Source organism: Marmota monax, unplaced genomic scaffold, assembly GCF_021218885.2.
Source record: "Marmota monax isolate L192 unplaced genomic scaffold, Marmota_monax_Labrador192_F-V1.1 WCK01_AAM20220418_F8-fsc00076, whole genome shotgun sequence".
In the NCBI taxonomy this organism is placed as follows: Eukaryota; Metazoa; Chordata; class Mammalia; order Rodentia; family Sciuridae; genus Marmota; species Marmota monax.
In genome coordinates this window covers 2,534,747-2,553,062 of record NW_026692843.1, presented here as the reverse complement: position 1 = coordinate 2,553,062, position 18,316 = coordinate 2,534,747, and the positions used below count along the sequence as shown (strand labels likewise).

The window sequence follows — 18,316 nt, the reverse complement described above, 5'->3', positions numbered from 1 at the left end:
CAGTGGCTGGCGGCCAGAGTCTGCATTCACTGCCACCATGGCTGACCTGACACAGGGACAGCTGGGGGCCTGCAGAGACAACTCCACAGAAGGGCCCCAGAAAAGCCCAGCACAGGAATCCACTGCAGCCTCTTTTACACAGGCGTTGGTGTGAGCAGAGGGAGCTGATCTTCTCTTTGATTGCATGATCGAGATTCTACTTATCAATTTTTCAGGAAGCCATCTAATTATACAAATTAAAATTCAAAGGAAAGCAAAAAGAATGATTATGCCTCACTCGGGGGTGGGGGTGGGGTCATACAACCCATCCTGCGTGGGATCCTAGTTGCTGTCATTTTTCATCTCCACGGCACCTTGCAAATATTAACTCATTAATTCTCTCGCCCATTGGATGAGGTGGAGCTCCGTACTCTCACCAGAGGCGAGGAGGGCCCAGGCTGCGGGTGGACCCCAGTGCTCTGTGGTGACCAGGGCCAATGCACACCCTTGCAGGCCCTGGCCTCTCTGCCCCCTGCAGCTTGGCAGGGGAGTTAGGCCTCTTCTCCTGCATTCCTGCCTTTCAAAAAGCCTGGCAATAGCGAAATTAGAGCTGGACAAACATGTCCACGTGGTCACCCCACTTATTTTAGCACAGTGCTCCACGTGGTCATCCCAGGTTTTAGGAAACTTCCTGGTCTTGGGAAAGAGTTTGGTGTCCTTTGATGTTGCATTAAATATTTATGTGGTTGGAAATTGAGCTGTTTCCTAGATCTTTTTCTAGATCTTTTTTGAAAAATCATATAATTATTGCCATAAATCTTTTGGATGCTTTTTCACCCTTGTTGCTGGGAAGTTAGCCATTAACTACCAGGAACTCGCCTACCTTTTAATAGTCAGACCTGCAGCCTGACCCTTGATAAAGTAACTCCTAGCATTTTTGCATAATTGATGAGCATACATCAGAATCCTCATTTTTAACCCTGGAGCCTCATTTTGGTCTTATCTCTTCTTTCTCTAGTTGATAACTGAGGGCAACCTTTTCTGGGGGAAGGATGTGTGTGTGTGTGGTATTGGTGTTGGTTTAAAATAAGATTAGTCTTGTATTTTTCTGAGTGAAATACGGAAGACCAGAAAATGGGTCCCCAAACATTGTGTAATTCCTGTTGGGATTCTTCACATGGTAATCAGTGGAAAGAATGTAGTTTCTGAAGCCATGAACCAAACACTAGGCATTGGGTCGTAGTTGATGATCTGGGCCTCAGAGGCAAATTGCATGAAACCAATTGCGGATCAGACTCTGCATCCCCAACTCCTGCCAAAAGCAGACTGGGAAGCAGCTCCCAGGCTGTGTTGGGGTTTCCCTCTGAAGAGTCCTACCTATTGCAGCCCACTTGGGAGATCCTCCCTCTGCTGCCTCCTTGCCAGATCTGGAGACAGCTTGGACATCTTTGCTTCCAGGCACCAGCCACTCCCTCAGTCTAAGTCACCTGCAGCCTGCAAAGCTGAGTCCCATTACCAAGGCCAGCAGTGTGAGACACTGCCCCTACTTGTGCTGGCTGCAGTCCCCTCTGCATTTGGGGAAGGTTCAGGAAGATGGCATGGGCAAACCTGGGTGGTGATGCCGTGACTTCCATGGTGCATTGGGTCAAGGGGCACAGTGGGTGGAGGGGCTTGTGTTGTGCTGAGCTCTGGCTTAGATTTCTGGCCCCCATGAGGCTGTCCTGGAAAGTGGGTTTGTGAAGCACCCGGAAGGCCTCGAAGCTTCCTCGTAGCCATGGTGACTGTCTGCATCTCAGCGACTGTGTCTGGGACCTGCTGCCAAGTGTGCTCTTCTGCAGTTGTCTGTGACCCCGTCCCTCCACCCCCCTGTCACACAGCACCTCGGATCCACAGGAATGAAGGGCAGGTCCAGCTAGCTTTGCTCAGCCTCTGGCCGTGGAGGTTGGTTGGCCTCTGGTGTTTGTAGCTCTGAAGTTGAAGGCAGGAGGTCCGCGTGCTGCTGTTTGCTGCTTGCAGAAATAACCGACAGCCTTCTTTGTGCACTCACTGCTCGCTGTTTCAAGATAGAAAGCAGGAGATGGCGAACATGGACTTGGAGCCTCCTCCACCGGTGTTTCTGGAGGAGAGCAAGCACCACGTGCCAGATGGCAGGTCCCCTTGTAGCAAGTGGCAGTAAAGTCCTGAATGGCCTGTGTCCTGAAGGTCTCCAGAGAGTAAGGATTCTTTTCTCCTTGTTTCAGGGTGCATAGTGGCGTAATGCGCGCAGACTCCTGCGAGTTCCCCTAAGTTCTTAGAGGACCGCTTTGCCTTTTGACTCAGAGTTGCAAAGTTCGATAAAGAATGGCCCTTGTGGATAAGCACAAAGTGAAGCGGCAGCGATTGGACAGGATTTGTGAAGGTAAGAGCCAGCGTGGTTGGCGGTTTGTAACGAAAGACATGTAGCCCCTCGCTCAGATCCTCCAGGACCTGGTCACCAGAGTCGTCTGTGGACTGTGCCTAGCACACCCAAGGCCAGGACCCCGCCCTCTCAAGCCCAAGCCCCTCCCATTTGAACACCTCGCCCGCCCGGGTACCCACAAGGGGCCCCTGGCCTTTCATGCAGGACCCAGCCTGGCTTCTGGGGTTGAGGTGGGGCTGGGGTCTGCTGGGGGTTTGCTTCTTGTATACACCTCAGGTTATTTTACATATGAAAGGCGCTGTATATTGGGACCAGGTTTTTTTTACTTCCTGAAGTTTCTAGACTTTATCTGTTTTAAATTAAGATATTTACAACAGTGAATTCCAAGATATTCCTAAAGATCCTAGCACTGCCCCCTCATGATGTGTCCGAGTCCCGAGTATCTTTGAAAATGTCTGGAAGTGTTTTAATCATGAAAGGAAAAATAAACATAATTAAAAATCTAATGGAAACCTGGGGGCAGAACTGAAATGTTGATTAAGCACCATCCTCTCCTAATTAGTGAGTGGCAAGAAACCCAGAACTTGTGGCTGGGGGCTCAGTGGGCCCTGCCAGCCCAGATCAGTGCTCCAGGGCTAGCCTTGGCTCCAAGTGGTCACCAGTGCCTTCCCTGCAAGATTTATGGCAAACAGAACTGAAATGGGTGCAATAACCCCCTCTGCACCCTCCAAGTGCACACCACGCCTGGCCTACCAGCTCCTGGGCAGGAGTGTGCCACCCCCACGGGCCTTCCTCTGCAGCCACCCATATGGAATTGTTTGTCCTTTAAATAGATTGTAGCTCAAGCCACATGGGGTGGGGACATCAAAGATATTCTGCTGTGTGTCTCCACACCCCTTGAGAGCTCTGTACTAAGGATGTAGGAGCAGTGACGGCCCCGCCCCCATCCCTGGGGTTCTGCTATAGTATAAGGAGCTTGGCATTTATGTTTTTCTTTTTTAAAAAATATTCACATTTTTCAAAACCACTTATAGTCTTACAGACTATAGAAAGGTCTGTGAGAATAGTACAATGAACACCAGCCTGTCCTTCAACTCTGTTTACCGCTGGATAACATTTGCTTTCTTTTTCTAGAGATCCAGCTTTGCATATGTGCATGTGTGCATGGGAGATGAATAGAGGGATTTTTTTCCAGAACCACCAGAAAGTTAGCGGATGCAGCATTTTATTCTTTGTACCTACAGCTTGTGTCCCCTTTTAGAGCCTTTTCCTTCATAACCACAGTGGCAACAGTTGCCCCCTAGGAATCTGTTACAGACAGCGCGTTCTCGTTCCCTCAGCATCTGTTCGGCTAGTTTGGGTGTTTGTTTCGGTTTGCCTGTGTAGGAATAAGTCAGGGGTCACCCCATTCTGCTTAGTTGCCACGCATCTTCAGTCTTGAGAATCTAAAACAATCCCCTGGCCCTTTAATCACTCAAACACAATGGTGTAATTGAAGATTTGGGTTCAGCGCTTAGGGCAGGTTGTTAAAAACTAGCTTTTGACTTTCTGGAGGAAGGGGCTGCTTTGAGGTTGCTGAGTCCTCTCTTCTGACTGCCCTAGTGGATCAGCCCTGCTGGGCTGGTGTTATGCAAGGGGCGGGTCCACATCCCCACCCAGCCACTCCTCAAGGCATTACATCAGGGATGAGGTCAGGAGGGAAGAGCCGTGACCTTCCCTCCCTCTGCTCTCAGATCCTCTGTGCCAGCATGGTCCCCAACCCTCCCACCCAGTTTGGCATCTGAGATGTGGAATTTGCAGCCAATTGTTTTTTATCATAAAAAGTACGGTGTCATCTCTGTGTGTGTGTATTTCAGGAACAGTAGCAGTCAGATTTAAAAAATTTTTATAACGACCATTGTGCACAAATATAAGCGTAAACTACAGGTACAGCTCTCAGCCCACAAGCCTGATCACTGTGCTTGATCAATAGCTGTGCCAAGGTGTTTTGCCAGTACTCCCACTGATAAGCTATTAGGGTTCTGTGGCCACTTCTTAGATGTGGGATTGGTAGTCACTGGGCAGCTGGCCGTGTGTACCCAGTACCAGGCAGTATGCTGTTCTCTGTATAGCCTTTCCCCCAGGTCAGTCTTGGATTTGGGTATTTGTTCTGCCCGAGGACGTGTTGAGACACACATATACACACACACACACACACACACAGAGCTTTGAACTCTCATCAGCTTTGCCTCTGTCACCTGACCTCTTTAAAGTCCAGAGAGCCTGTCCTGTTAGTCCTTCCCCATAGCCTGTGTCCGTAGGAGTGTTTTGTTTTTAAAGGATTGAAAGCAGGAAGCCTCTGTGCTCTGTAGTTACCCCATTGACAGAATGCTCCGAGGAGCTTCTGTGGATGGTCTCTGGGGATACTGGCTCCTTCCATCCTCCCCACCCCACGGGACCCAGCTCCAGGGTCCCAGGCCTGAGTTGGACACACCTCTTATGATTCCTCCAGGTGGCCCATCAAAATCTCAGCATGGTTCCTAGGCAGCCACTCTTCCCATCAGGTACCTGCCTGGTAAGACCTGTCCAGCCCCTTCTCAGTGATGGGTTCCATTCTTTGTCCTTGGTGGGACTTCTGGCCACTCTCCTCTGGACTCAGAGTCAGAGCAGGGAAAGAGGGCTGGGAGCTTCAGCCCAGGCTGTCCTCTTTGCTCAGAGATGAGGACATAACCCAGACTCAGACTCCACCCAAATCAGTTGGGATGATGAATAGGCTTTCAAGTTGACTAAATTTGTCCTCTGCTCTTTTTGGATGCCCCTTGCAAACCAGTCCTCAAGTGCCATTGTGTAAGGATACTTGTGATTTATCAGCCTTTGACAGTGTGGGCTGGGTAGACCCAGGTTGCAGGCTTCTCTTTTTTGATGTATAATTTAGGTGATGACTTTTGTGTTCTCGAGTTTGCTGACGTAGTTGACCCATGACACTTGCGAATTGCACCCGAGGGTTGCGTGTCTTATTATACCATGCCAGAGCTGCTTTGTTTCAGCTCAAATATTTGTTGATCAGAGACTAGAGCATGCAAAAGTAACCCAGAGAAGCATTTTCAGCAGCCCTGAGTTTGTAGAGTGGAAACGCACCTTAGTGGCTTTGCTGATGGCCTCTTCCTGGATCATCTCGCTGAGGATTATGGTAGAATCAATTACTAAACACTTTTTTTTCCCTGTGGCTATTGAGGATGAAATTTGAAGAAAAGTAAATATTTCTTTTTACTTCATTTTGTTCAGATGTCATAGAAATGTCAAAAAATGGTTTCAAGGAATGCTCTCGTAAGCATACACTAAAAGGATGGAAAAAAGGCTTTTCTGTGTGTACTTTGTCATCGAGGAGGGCAGAAGTCAGAGTTCTGCAGCGGGGTGGGGGAAGCCCACTTTCATCTGTGACTTATTTCACAGGAAGTGTTCTGCTCAGCAAACTTTCCAAAGAAAGTGCCTGGGTGCTCCTGGCATTTCATGGGCAGGCCTCCAGGTGGCTGAGGGACCAGGAGGGCAGAGGCCTCCAGGGTGGCTGAGCACTGGCTGCTGGGAGGAGCCATTGGGTCTTGTCTTCCAGCATCCTCCTTGCCTGGTGTGTGCCCTTCAGAGACCACAGAGCAAGAGGGTAGTCTTTTCCCCTGTGTGATGCCCAGTGTCCACAGGCTTGGGCCTGAATGATTTCATGTTTTTCTTCTGGTAGCCTGAACTTTTTACTTGTCCTCTTAAGAATGCTCACGTGCTTGTTTGGGGTATTGAGCACTTTTAGAGCAACAGTATTGGAACCTGGTGTTCATGGGTACTACATGATCATTCCTAATAAATATCTTTTAAAAGCCCTAAAAAGTCGATTTTAAAAATGGAATTAATAATGTTGCTATACATTTTAATTATATGTTCGTATCGGGCAATTATGCACATTTCCAGTAATTAAGTGATTTACTATAATTATATTAGCAGTCTAAATATTCAATAGTCAACTAGACATGGCTCAAAACTCCATAATACAAATAAATATACCAAAACATTTCTATTAATGTAACAACAGGGAAACAGTCACAGGCAGGACTGCGATTATTTGCAAGGGAAGACATTCCATGTTGTCATATGGTCCTGGTGTTCAGATGCACTTGGAGCACTGACCGCTGCTCTGGGGGTGCACCCACCCTGTTCCCCCACCGTCGCTGGGGGAGTGGGTTTGTAGATTTGCTCACATAGTTGGGCCCTCACTTTCTGCTCTGAGAATCATGCTCAGTGTTTAAATTTTGGTTGATTGTTTCTCTGCACTTTCCTGCTTGCTGGAGGCACAGTCTGTCCCTTGCCACATCTGCAGCATGTGCAGGCTGCTCGGGCCTGGCTTTGGGGCTCGCAGGTGTGTGGTGCAGCATCTGTGGCTGCTGCTCTCGGCTCCTGGCCCAGCACAGTGCCTCCTGCTCTCTGTAAGTTTGTTCTTAGTCCGCTTCCAAGCTCTGAGTGTCCGTTTTCCTCCTAAGAACCAGCGCATCCAGCAAAGTCCCTGCTTATGTTTCGTTTGGGGGCAGCAGTCACCCTGCAGACAGTGCCCCACCCAAATGCGAAGAATGTTCTGGGCTCGCATGCCTTCCCAAGTCCTTGGAGTGAACTAGAACCCAGAGGTAAACATACGTGGCTGCCAGCGTCCTGCCCTCTCTGTGCTATCTCAGAACCTATGAGTGTTTAGAGTGTGTACAGTGAGACTCCTTGTTCTTGACTGCTTTCTACCAAGTTCATCAGGCCATTATTTCATAAGTGTCCTGAACATCACATGCGCCCTGAGACTTACGCTCCCCTAACTGGACTGGGAGGTAGTCTGTCGGGGGAAGTGTCCTGGATGTTGATACGCGTTGGGGTACAGTGGGTTTCCCTCTCTCCACATCTCTCACTCAGCTGGCATCAGAAGGAACTGATGACCTTGGAAAGAGGGAAGCAGATCCTCCCAAGACTGTGAGTCGGGTGACGGGTCATGCTTCACTGTGAGGAAGGAGGCTGCTGCAGCCCAGGCCCTGGTGGTGCCTGCGACTGGGTCTGCTTGGGCTTCCTCGTGCACATAGATTCGGACAACTAAGCGGTCCTAGGGAGGGGGACCGTATGCAGGTGTCTGTCATTTTCCTACCCAGCTGTACCTTCCTTGAGGTCAGGGACTGTCCATCACCTTGAATCCTCTATGCCCCAGACAGTACCTTGCAGGGCAGGTTGGTTGACGGCCCACAAGTCAAATGAAATGAAAAGCAAGTGTTGAGCTTCGGAAGGCCACGTGGGGGGGACCAGGCTCCGAGCCCCCGTGAGAGATCATGGCCTGTCTCTGCAGCTAGATCCCCAGGATTGTTCTCGGGGAGAATTTGTCATCAGTAGATGGTGATTTATCTGAACTGGGAACAAAGTGAGTGACAAAGTTGAACAAGAAGGCTTCCTGGTGGAGGGTTACTTGAGCTGGGTCCTGGTGGTTGTGGAGTAATAGGAGCATCCAAACCAAACAGGAAGAACGAAATTCTGGAATGTTCTGAGCCCAGTTCTGAGGAGGAAGCATTGAACAGTGGAGTGTGGAGGGGCTTGGGGTCGTTGCCTGAGAGGTTGGGGAGCTGCAGGAAGTGTTGGTGCTAGAGGAGGGAAGGGGTGTGAGCTGGACACCCGCTGTGGGCAGGAGCTGAGTGGCCTTTGCAGCCTGCAGTTCCAGTGAGATGTGCCCTCTGCATGGCTGTTCACCAGACGCTTCTAGACAGGCTCTTTGCCCCTTGGTGAGTGGGAATGAGACTTAATCTCTGCAACACGCTTCCCAGAGTTCTGGAGGTGGAGTGGGAGACGTGAGCCTGAAGTCCGGGGCTAGCCACTGCTTTCACTGAGGGGCGAGGGGCGAGTCACACCAGGGCTGCCTGCTTAGAGTGCAGCCCTTTGCAAGGGGCTGGATGGGTAAGGTGCACCTGGCTCACTGCTCTCCTTGGAAAGTGGCATTAGTGCTTGAGCCTGGGAGCTTGCACTCTGTCCCTCTGCTGGTTGCAGTGGTGTCTGCAGGGTTCTGCTTTCTGTTTGTGCCTGTGTGGTGCTGATGAGGGCCGCCAGACTTCCTGTGGCTTCTTCCCCCTTTGGGGCTCCCCCGCCTTTGCGCGGTAGATGAGTAAGTATAAATTACTCTGGTAGGGATGGGGTGGGGGTGGGGGCTGGGGCTTCTTTAAAGGAATATTGTTTTAAAGGCAGAAGGCACTTTTTAAATTTAAATTTTAGAACACTTATCTTGACAGAAACCTCCAAAAAATACACACAGGCTGTCCACATTTAAAAGTAGGAGGCAGGTGTGTCTGGGCCTATTCTTGGCCTCCTGTCTGCTGGAAAGCAGTGCATAACCCACTAACCTCAGCCTCCTCCCTGGGGAGGTGCAGGAAAACCCTCCTGGGGAGCTTCTCATTTCCGCCTGCGCTAAGGGTGGAAGCCCTAGGCAGCTCTCCACAGCGCCCCAGGTGGGGGCTGGCCGTCTTCTGAGCACAAACCTTCTCCTAGGAGGCTTTGTGACCAACCTGGCAGCATCTGTCCACCTCGTGGGCAGGGAACCACACAGCTGTCAATGGACAGGCCTTTGAGCTAGGTGACTTTCTTGTTGGCCTGACCTTGAGATTCGCTGATTCCGCCTAATCTCCCTTTTTTAAGTGGTGGCCCCTCGGCTTGGCCTTTTCCAATCTGACAGTCCCCATCAGGCACAAGACGTGTGTTGGGCTTGGTCTGGGGGCTGCTCCAGTGAGCCAGCACTGGTCCCATTCTTGTTCTTCTCCCCACTCTTTTGGAACTGTCTGGACCCGTTCTCCATAGAGGTCTCTGTGGTTGTGAATTTTTGCCTGACATTACACCGTGCATTCAAGAGTGAGCTTGTAACCCTGAGTTGCCCATTTGGTCCTCCTTCAAGATTAGTTCTTCATTTCAGGACAGTAACTCTTTCTGAAAGACCCCAATGTGTTTAAAGAAAAAAAAAAAAAAAGATGGAGTTCAGGTTCACTCAGGTGTTTCTGCCTAACAGAAGAAAACCTCTGTCATAAAATTTGGCAAATTTCAGAGCCAAGGCTGTGTAGTTTGGGTGATCGCTACACAAGAAGGTGTGACTAGAACCCCGGTTCTGGAGTGGAGGCGGCACCCCGAGTAATAATAATTCAGTACTGGGAGAGGCTGGTGAGCAGACAGACATGGGCTCATGCTCTGTCTCGGGCCTTCCTCCTCAGGTAGCTGGTCCTCCTTCCCAGAAGGGTTGTCCATGGGGCACCTCTCCTTTCTGGCTGGGAGAAAGCTCTGCCCATATTCTGAACAGAAAGGGGTCAATGGAGCTGATGACTGACCTGCCATGGTCTTGGGATTGCCTGGCCGGTGGCTTGGTGGCACTTGGTCTGGGGCTCACTAGTCCAGAAGTGGCCACAGAATTTCTGGGTATTGGGTGAATTGGTGCATTTCCTTGGGGAATGTGAATGTTTAAACAGACTTTGTCTCAAATTTAATACGTATTGTTAAGTGCCCCGGGTGGGTAGGATATGACGGTCTGGCACCCGTGGGCTATAGTTCCTGGAAATGGAATCACGCCCACTCTCCCACTTCATAATCATCTGTATTACTTCTCACATTGTTATTTTTAACTTTTTTTTTTAATAGTATTTTTTAGTAGTTGAAGCTTCTTGGATTGAGAGGGCTGTGGGTGAGACAGAGCCGTCTCGGGGCTGGTTTATGATTTTATTTAAAACCTTTTAAATGCAGCCGGCCTTTGTGGTTTCCTGGCCATCTCGTGGCGAATGCCCTGGTGCCCGTCCTGTGGCTGCCATGGGGCTTCTCCTGACCCTTGGCACATTTGCTGGAAGGTGTGCAGGGGTGTGCCCCCCACCCCCTCCCCCTTTCCCTGTCACCAGTCCTACTTTCCTCAAGTGGTTTGAAAGGATCTATTTTCTGATCTGTCAGCAGCATCCTCAAAGCCATATCCCATGTTGGCAGAGTGGTAGCTGCAGACTGGCCCCCAGGTAGGGCACCCACCCTCCAGAATCACATGAGACTCTCCCATCCGCCCACGTTGGTCGCTTCTTAGCCGTGTGCAGTGGATTAGCGCTTCATCAGGGAGGATTAAGGCTGGGCTGACATGGAAGCAGTCTTTATTTTGCTTCTGTAGCTCTCAGGCAATCCGGGCGGCAGTTGGGGATCACCCAGGGGAGTGGAGGGGAGAGAGGCTGAGCTCGACCTCAAAGCACCCTGGGGAGGGAGCAGGAGGGACCTCAGCCGGAAGTTCAGTGTGAGATAATTCCCAGTCACAGGTTGGGAGGCCTGGGTGGAGCAAGCACCAGCTTCATCAGGCTAACAAGATGTCACATGGAACAAAAGCTTTAGGGGTTTTATTTAGCTCCTAATCCGCCTGCTGAGAGCCAAGGTCCACGTGAGCATAGAAGCCAGGAGGGGGACCCAGCCGGCTGGAGCACAGCCTCCTTTCCGGAACACAGCCACACAGGACAGACCTCAGGCTACCACCGGGGAGGGAGGCAAAGTTACCGTGAGTCTGCTGCTTTGCCTACTAAGGTTTCCGAGGATAAATAATTTAGGCCGTCCTTTGAAACAGAAACCCCCAGTTGGTTGTTGCTCCATCTCGGAAGGGTTCACGTGTAGCCAGGTCTGGTTTTGATGTATGTAATTGAAGATTTATGAAGAAAGCCTTCCCCCCGCGCCTCGTCTGCAGTCACTTGTTCTACCGATGCCGGTTCCCAGCAGGCACGTCAATATTGGCCGATCGCAGAGCTGGGATGCTGCTGGCTGGTACCAGGGACCCTGGGAGAACACCGAGGCCGCGCGCCCCCCAGGGAGGAGAAGCTCTTTGACGTATGGCCCTGGAGAGGGGACCTGGTGCGAACCGCCAATCCACCAAGCGCAGGACGCTGTCCTGCCAGGGCCGGCAGAACCCTACCTATACCGGGAAGCCTTTTACAATTCGCTGGCTGCAAGGAAGGGCTCTGCTCCTGACTTTACCCTCTACGACAGCAGACAGGCCGTGATGTCTGGTCGCCACGCCCTGCTGCCGCGGGATTACTATGGCGACCCGTCCAGAGGAACTAGGGTGCCCAGGGAGCTGCCTTACTATCGGGACGCAGGTATCAACCGGCCCGTGCCCAGCTACGGAGTGCTCGGCAGCAGAGTGCCGTGGGAGCATATCCAAGGCCAGTTACCTGCCCTGCAGGACACCGGGCACCTGTACCAGGATCCTGGGGGCAAAATGATGCCTCAGGGGCAGCGGCCACAGAGCAGGGCCCCGTCGCCTGGTCGGTATGGAAGGGAACTGCCGGACACCAGGTTTGGGGCAGAGGGACCTGCCTACCCGCCAAGCCAGGTCTACAATGATGTTGGCGAAAGACCTGTGGATTCTGCCCCTGTCAGACAGGTGGCCCCAACGTGCCTGGTCGTGGACCCTGGCTCGGCTGCTCCCTCTGAGAGCAGCACAGGGGTGACCCCTGGTCCTCTGAGTCGAGGCTACGGGCCTACTGGGGAAAGCGTCCAGTCTAAAGTGGCTTATGAGAATTATGAAGCTGACCTGTTGGCGTTCCGGGGGCCCCTCGGCAAGAGGAATGTGCTCCCTGAGTTCCTGGCCCTGCTGCAGGCAGAGGGGCTCACAGAGGCCACTCTGGCAGCCCTGCTGCAGCAAGGCTTTGACTCTCCAGCCGTCCTGGCCACCCTGGAGGATGCGGACATCAAGTCTGTTGCGCCCAACCTGGGCCAGGCCCGAGTCCTGAGCCGCCTGGCCAGCAGCTGCAGGACTGAGATGCAGTTTCGGAGGCAGGACCAGGCAGGTCCCCTGCCCCGCACACGGTCCAGCAGCTTCAGCCACCGAAGTGAACTGCTGCCCAGTGACTTGGCTTCTCTGGGCACCGCACCCCTGCAAGCGGCACCCCCCCGGGCCGGAGACATGGCTCGCCGCCCCTCCAGTGCACCCTCTCAGCATCTCCTGGAGACGGCAGCCACCTACTCTGCCCCTGGGGTGGCCCCCCAAGGACCCCAAGTCTCCTCCAACTCTGGGTATAGCTCTCCTACGCCTTGCACCCTGACCACACGGCTGGGCCCCACATACCCCTCACAGGCTGGGGTGGCCTTGACTAACCCAGGCCCCTCGACCCCCCTCCACCCAGGCCCTAGAACAGCCTACTCCACCTCGTACACGGTACCCATGGAATTGCTGAAGCGGGAGCGCAGCATGGCCGCCTCTCCACTTCCCAGCCCCCACAGCAGCCCCCAGCTCCTGCGGAAGCCTGGGGTCTCCATGGAGTCATCTACCCTGACGCCAGTCAGCCAAAGCATGCACACACCTCATTCACCATACCAGAAGGTAGCCCGGCGGACTGGAGCACCCATCATCGTGTCCACCATGCTCACACCGGAGCCAAGTAATGCACCCTTCCCATCTTTCCTGGCAGGGCCCCTGGGGATGTGGGAGGGAGGCAGAGCTTTGAGAAGGGAGATGGGTTCCTACAGGTCCCACTTGGGCCGTGGGCACATATACCCACATAGTCTCGCTCTGCCAAGCTGGAAGGCCACAGTGCCGGGTCCAGTTCCAAGGCTAGCCAATGGACATGGGTTCTCCTGGGTTCAGTAGAGTCACGTTAACAGGCTGGCCCTCTGGGGCGGCAGCACCTCGCCAATCTCTTGTGGAGTCCAGGTTGCTTTGCAGATTTCCCCTTGTAGTGCTGGAGCTGTTTCCTGGAGAGACTCGAGTCATTCAGTACGGGCTGTGACCTTCCGTGCACAAGGCTTGGCGATTGTCCAGTTTGCCCTGGGTGGCTTTGGAAAAGGCAGGGATGTTTGATCAAACACCTCCCATAAATCCTGCACCGTTCCTGTACCATTAGGAGCACATCATGGTGTGGAAGGGTACCTCCACAGCGCCTGCACGCGCTCTTGAAGATAGGGATTACCCACTATAAAGATAAAAATGTGTGTTTCCACACTTGTGGGTTAAACAAAGCAAGATGTTGAAATCCCTTAGAACTCCGTGTTTCAAAAACAGATTTAGTCTCTCGTTTTGGGAAATACAGTTGGGAATTCTGTTTGCTTGTAGGGAAGAATATATTTCCAAGTTGAGGAAAGGGAGGTTGGTGCTGACTGGTTTCCTTCAAAGCACAAGCCACATGTGATTTACTGCCTGTGTTTCCTTGGGCTGGGCCTAAACTTCTAGGCTGCTAACCTGAGCCATCAGAATTTCTAACTTTAATTTTAGAATCTTGATTGAAAATCGACACGGTAAATCCGTTTTCTTCCTTTCTTCTTCCTTTGCCTTCCCAACATAGTGAATCCTTTATCGAATGAACAATTTTTTTTTTTCCTCAGTAACTGGCATTATTGGGCAGAGGGTGGAACCATGCTGAAAAGCGAGATGCACCCTTTTGACGGTAGCAGATGGTGTCAGGAACCGGGTCGTGCGCTCCTAGGTTCCCCCAGATCAGCTGAGCCCCGGGTCACTGTCATGGCCACTGTTGTCCCAGAGGGGTCCTCTAGGCTCTTCATTCTTCCAAAGAAAGACCAAGTAATTTTTCTGCTTTTCTCTTGCTGGAGATTCTGGTTGTGTGTCATGTGGATTTTTTTTTTTTTTTTTTAAGTCTGATAATATACTTTGCTTGACTTTTAATCAATGCGCGAGAGGAGGCGAGTCAGATAATTTTTCTGAGGGCCCGCGCCTTCTCTCTCCGCCAGTCTTTCTTTGCAACCAACTAATTTGCATGGCGATGACATTTGTTGCTCCAGTAATTTCATCTGATAATGGCTGGGCTTGCAAAGCGGATCTGAAAACATATTCCTTAATTATGTGTTGCTAAGCAACGGGAAGGTTTGGTCATAATCACAGAAAGATTATCTCCTCATTGAAGTTGTGGAAAGGTTTTGCTGAAGGAGGACCTGCAAAATTGCCTTATTTTTCCCCCTCCTTTCTGTTTATTTAGCACTGCCTCCTAACAAAAACATTCACTGTTATTTGGGTCTAGGGCGAGGGATATTGTGTGAGTTGTTTGGAGTGTGATTGTTAACACACTGTTTTGCAGACCCGAGGATATTGATTTTTATTTCCTTGGCATGGCAGCCAGCCAGTGCTGAAGAAGTCTGCAGTGGGAAGTCTGCCAGCAAGCGAATTCTCTGTCAAATGATCTGTCCCATAGCAGCAGTTGTCATCCCCGTGCCTTATCATAAGTTCTGTGTGGCATTATGACTCTTCCTCATCAGGGTGGGGGCAGGGGCTTGGCATCCCCTGTAGCTTTTCAGCTGTGCAAATGCCACTTGTGCAGCAGGTTTGGGTGTGTTGGAGGCAGCAGGAGACTGGACAGTGTGCCTGTAGTCACTTGCCCCAGGCAGGGTTGCTGAGCCTTGGGGGAGGTCACCTTTGCCTTAAAGGAAAGCACCCTGGACCAGGGGTGCTTGCTGCTTGCTGGGGAGCCACCTTGCCTCCCAGCCAACAGGTGGCGGTCTTCAGATCCTCAGTCCAGCTGTGTCCCTCCTTGGCAGTACATGAGTATGTCATCCTTCTAGGGAGCAGGAATGCCTAGGAAGTGGACTTGTTTTCCTGTGCCCTTTGGAGAGGAGAGGGAGAGTGTCGGCTTTTCTTTTTTCCACGCTTTGGATATTTTAGCACTTGCTTCTTCGTGGTTGGCTTTGTGCACAAAAATGATGGGCTCCTGTTTGCTCGCCAAGTGCAGCCTGTGACCCAGCGGTTCAGAGCGACAGGTGAAGCCAGCAGAGATGTGCAGGACTAATGGGCTGTGGTCAGCCCCGTGTGAGCAGCACCTGGTGGGGCTGCTCTCATTCCCGCTGACCTGGCTGGCTGTGGCACAAACTGCAGAGCCTTCCAACAGTGGCTGTCACGTGTTGTCACTCGTGGCCAAGGGTTTGCTCCCTCCTGAGCCTCCCTGTGCCGGGTGGCAAGGGCACATCCAGTAAGCTACTAGTGCTGGCGCCATTTTCACCCTTGTCTTCCTCACATAGAGCAAAGCTGGCGGCCTGCAGGAGGCTCAGCCGAGGGGCAGCCCAGCTTGGGTTTCCTGCCTCGCTCCCTGGGAGGTCTGCTTCTGCCTCCAGCTATTTGTCTTTGAAGCCACTAGATGGATAAAGCACCATGGGCCCCCCACCTGATGGCCCAGCTGAGGACTCCTCAGGGCTGTTAAGAGGCTGACTGGTGACAGTGGGGTCACCAGAGTTAGTCTCTCACTTACCACTGCTCGATGGGGCACCCATCTCCTGGGTGGAAATTAGCCCCAGGAGAAACCTTTCAACCACTTGAGAGTATGAGGAAGGAGGTGCCTCCCACAGGTGCTTCCTCAGAGACCCTCGGCTTTGAGGCATCCTCTGCACACTGATGTCTGTGCTGCTCAGAGCATAGGCCACTGGCCTGGAGGGTCTGCAACTCTTGAACCCTCAGATGGGCGGATGCTGGAGAAGGCCCCCCAGGGCAGCTGGGCTACACCACTTCCCACCTCTAGGTGGAGCCAGCCCGGGGAGATGCAGCTCTGCTGGCTCCTCAGAGCATAAGGGCATTTGGGGAAAGGGTCTGGGCAGCGGAGTGAGGGCTCCAGCCCTTCAGGATCCCAAAGTTGGAGTACGCTGACGTGACAGGCAGGTGCTGCGTAAGCTCGGGGGCTACATTTGGAGTTCACAGGGGGACGAGACTCGCTCTTTGCCTTCAGATGGGGGGCCAGGAAAGATCATGGTATAAAAGGACAGTCGTTGTGATTGTAGTGTGTCACAGAGGCCCTTGTGGGGCCCCTGGAGTCGGGAGCACCAGAGTCGCCCAGCCACCCTGTTCTTGGAGAAGCATCTGTGAGGAGCATCGCAGCCCAACTTGTGGTCAGGGCAAGGGAGGCCCCTGGAGGCTGGTGTACCTGAGCCGGCGTGTGCGAGGGCTGGCATTCTGTGACTCCCGGGGCATCTCTTCCTGTGGTGTGACGTAGACATGTGCGGTCCAGCCATTCTGGCATCTGGGAGCAGGAAGGGGCTTACAGCAGGCCTCTCCCAGGCCCCTTCCTCCCGCCAAGCCTCCCTTCCAAATCCAGGAGCCGCCTCTCCCACTGGGGCTCTGGGTCATTGTTCTCCACCTTCAGCCCCCTAGGCTGTCCCTATTCTCAGTGCCCCTGGCTCCTGCCCTGAGAAAACCCAGCAGCCTGCGCCAGCTGCACCCTTTGTTCCCGCAGCTTGTGGCACCAGGCTGAGGCTGTCTCTGGGTTCTCGACACTGCTCCCGGGAAGGCAGCGGGTCTCGGCCCAGGGACTCACCCAGGGCAGCCACGAGCTCCACTCGCTGCTCCGCCCGCTGCATGCTGGAGCCAGTGTGTTCCTGCTCTGTGCTTCTGTCCTTGTCTGTCAGGGCGGCAAGGAACTGAACTGCCTCTGGGGCTTGTGGGAGTGTGGCTACCAGAGGTCACAGTCACTGGAGGCACCTGGCCAGGACTGGGCCTGCTCTGACAGTGCCGCTTCTATCGGCCCCATTGTCCTCTGGCCTCTTTCTACAGCTCTCTGTCCCTTGCAGCAGCCTCTCTGCCCCTTGGTAGCAAACCCGCTCCGTCCCCAGGTGGGCACAGATGGCTGCCTGGGGATCTCTGTAAACTCACCTTGCCGCAGGACACTGCCCTGATGGCCCCGACCCACTCTGGCAGTGATGTGAGTAGGTGGTCACTCCAGAGCCGCGTGGGCTCTTGGCCCTGGCTGGCTTGGGAGGGCGCCGAGATCTTGTTTTCTGCCTCGCACGGTACAGGCTCAGCGGGCAGCTCCCAGGTTGGTTCTTGCTGTGCTTCGCTGCTGGTCAGTTTAAAGGAATTGACGCATGCTTTCGTGGGAGGACACGTTAGCCATGCCTGCTGCTGGGACTTGGCCAACCCTGAGCTCCTGTCACTAGATCTGCTGAAGGTGACTGGCACCAGTGCGCCGTGGCTTCTCTACAGGGCCGTCCCTGGTTTAGAGGGCAGCCCCACACAGTGAGTGCGCTTTGTCCAGCAGGACCTGTCAGGCCCCTGCAGGAGCTGCCCATCAGATCACCTGTGACTGCTAAATAGCGGATTAGGGTTGGGGTCCCCCCTCTGCCCCACATGCCTCCAGGGATCATTGCCTCTCCAAGATCTTCAAAAACAGACACTCGCCCATCACAGGTGCAGGTCAGAGGTCCTGGAAGATCCGAAGGGCCGGGCTTGATGCTGAGCACCGTATCAAGGTGGTTCTCAGACTGGAAGGGAGAAGCGGCTGGCCATGGGCCCCCCTCTGCTCTGAAGTGTGGCCCTTGCTGAGCGTGCACTGTCTGGTCAGGAACTCCCCGCGTTTCCTCCCCTCAGCTCAGGCACTGTCTATGGGCCGCTGGGCCTAGGAGGATCCCCCTGGCTACTGGGGTCAGGTACAGGTTGGCCACGGCTTCTCCCATCCGTGGTCCTCTTCACTTTCTTGGTAGTGTCTTTGAAGCATGAAGGTTTGCATTTTTAAGGTCCTATTTTTTTGGTTTTCTGCACTTTTGATTCACCTCTAAGAAAACATTGGTTAGTGCAAGGTCCTGAAAGTGGACTCCCATGTTTTCCTCTAAGTTGGTTGTTTTTAACTTTTTTCTTTGTTTTTTGTTCTTTCCTTTGGCCACTAACCTCCATAGTAGAGAGATTATCTCGCCCCCCGTACTAGGGATTGAACTTGGGGACTTCTCTAGCCCTATTTTGTATTTTATTTAGAGACAGGGTCCCACTGAGTTGCTTAGCACCTCTCAGTTGCTGAGACTGGCTTTGAACTTGCGATCTTCCAGTCTCAGCCTCCCAAGCCGCTGGGATTACAGCGTGAGCTACCACACCCGTCTATCTTTTTTAATGTGAGGAAGCCAGCGTGTATTAACAGGAAAGCTTCTCAGGTGTTTGGAGCCAATTTCTTTTCTGCACAGCATCTGAGGTGAGAAATCCAGAGCATTTTCACAGAT

General features: G+C 52.7%; 1 protein-coding gene across 4 annotated transcripts in view; it reads left to right on the top strand.

The window, feature by feature from the left end:
* Ctbp2 (C-terminal binding protein 2) overlaps positions 1–18,316 on the top strand; it is a 134,440-nt gene that overhangs the window by 95,607 nt on the left and 20,517 nt on the right. For 3 of the 4 annotated variants that reach the window (XM_046448708.2, XM_046448709.2, XM_058580734.1), the window contains one exon: positions 2,220–2,377. In XM_046448708.2, the coding sequence (XP_046304664.1) occupies positions 2,320–2,377 (58 nt within the window). In that variant the 5' untranslated portion in view covers positions 2,220–2,319. Of the gene's footprint in view, positions 1–2,219; positions 2,378–10,604; positions 12,784–18,316 lie in introns of those variants that run through there. The other variant, XM_046448710.2, reaches the window with a different exon arrangement.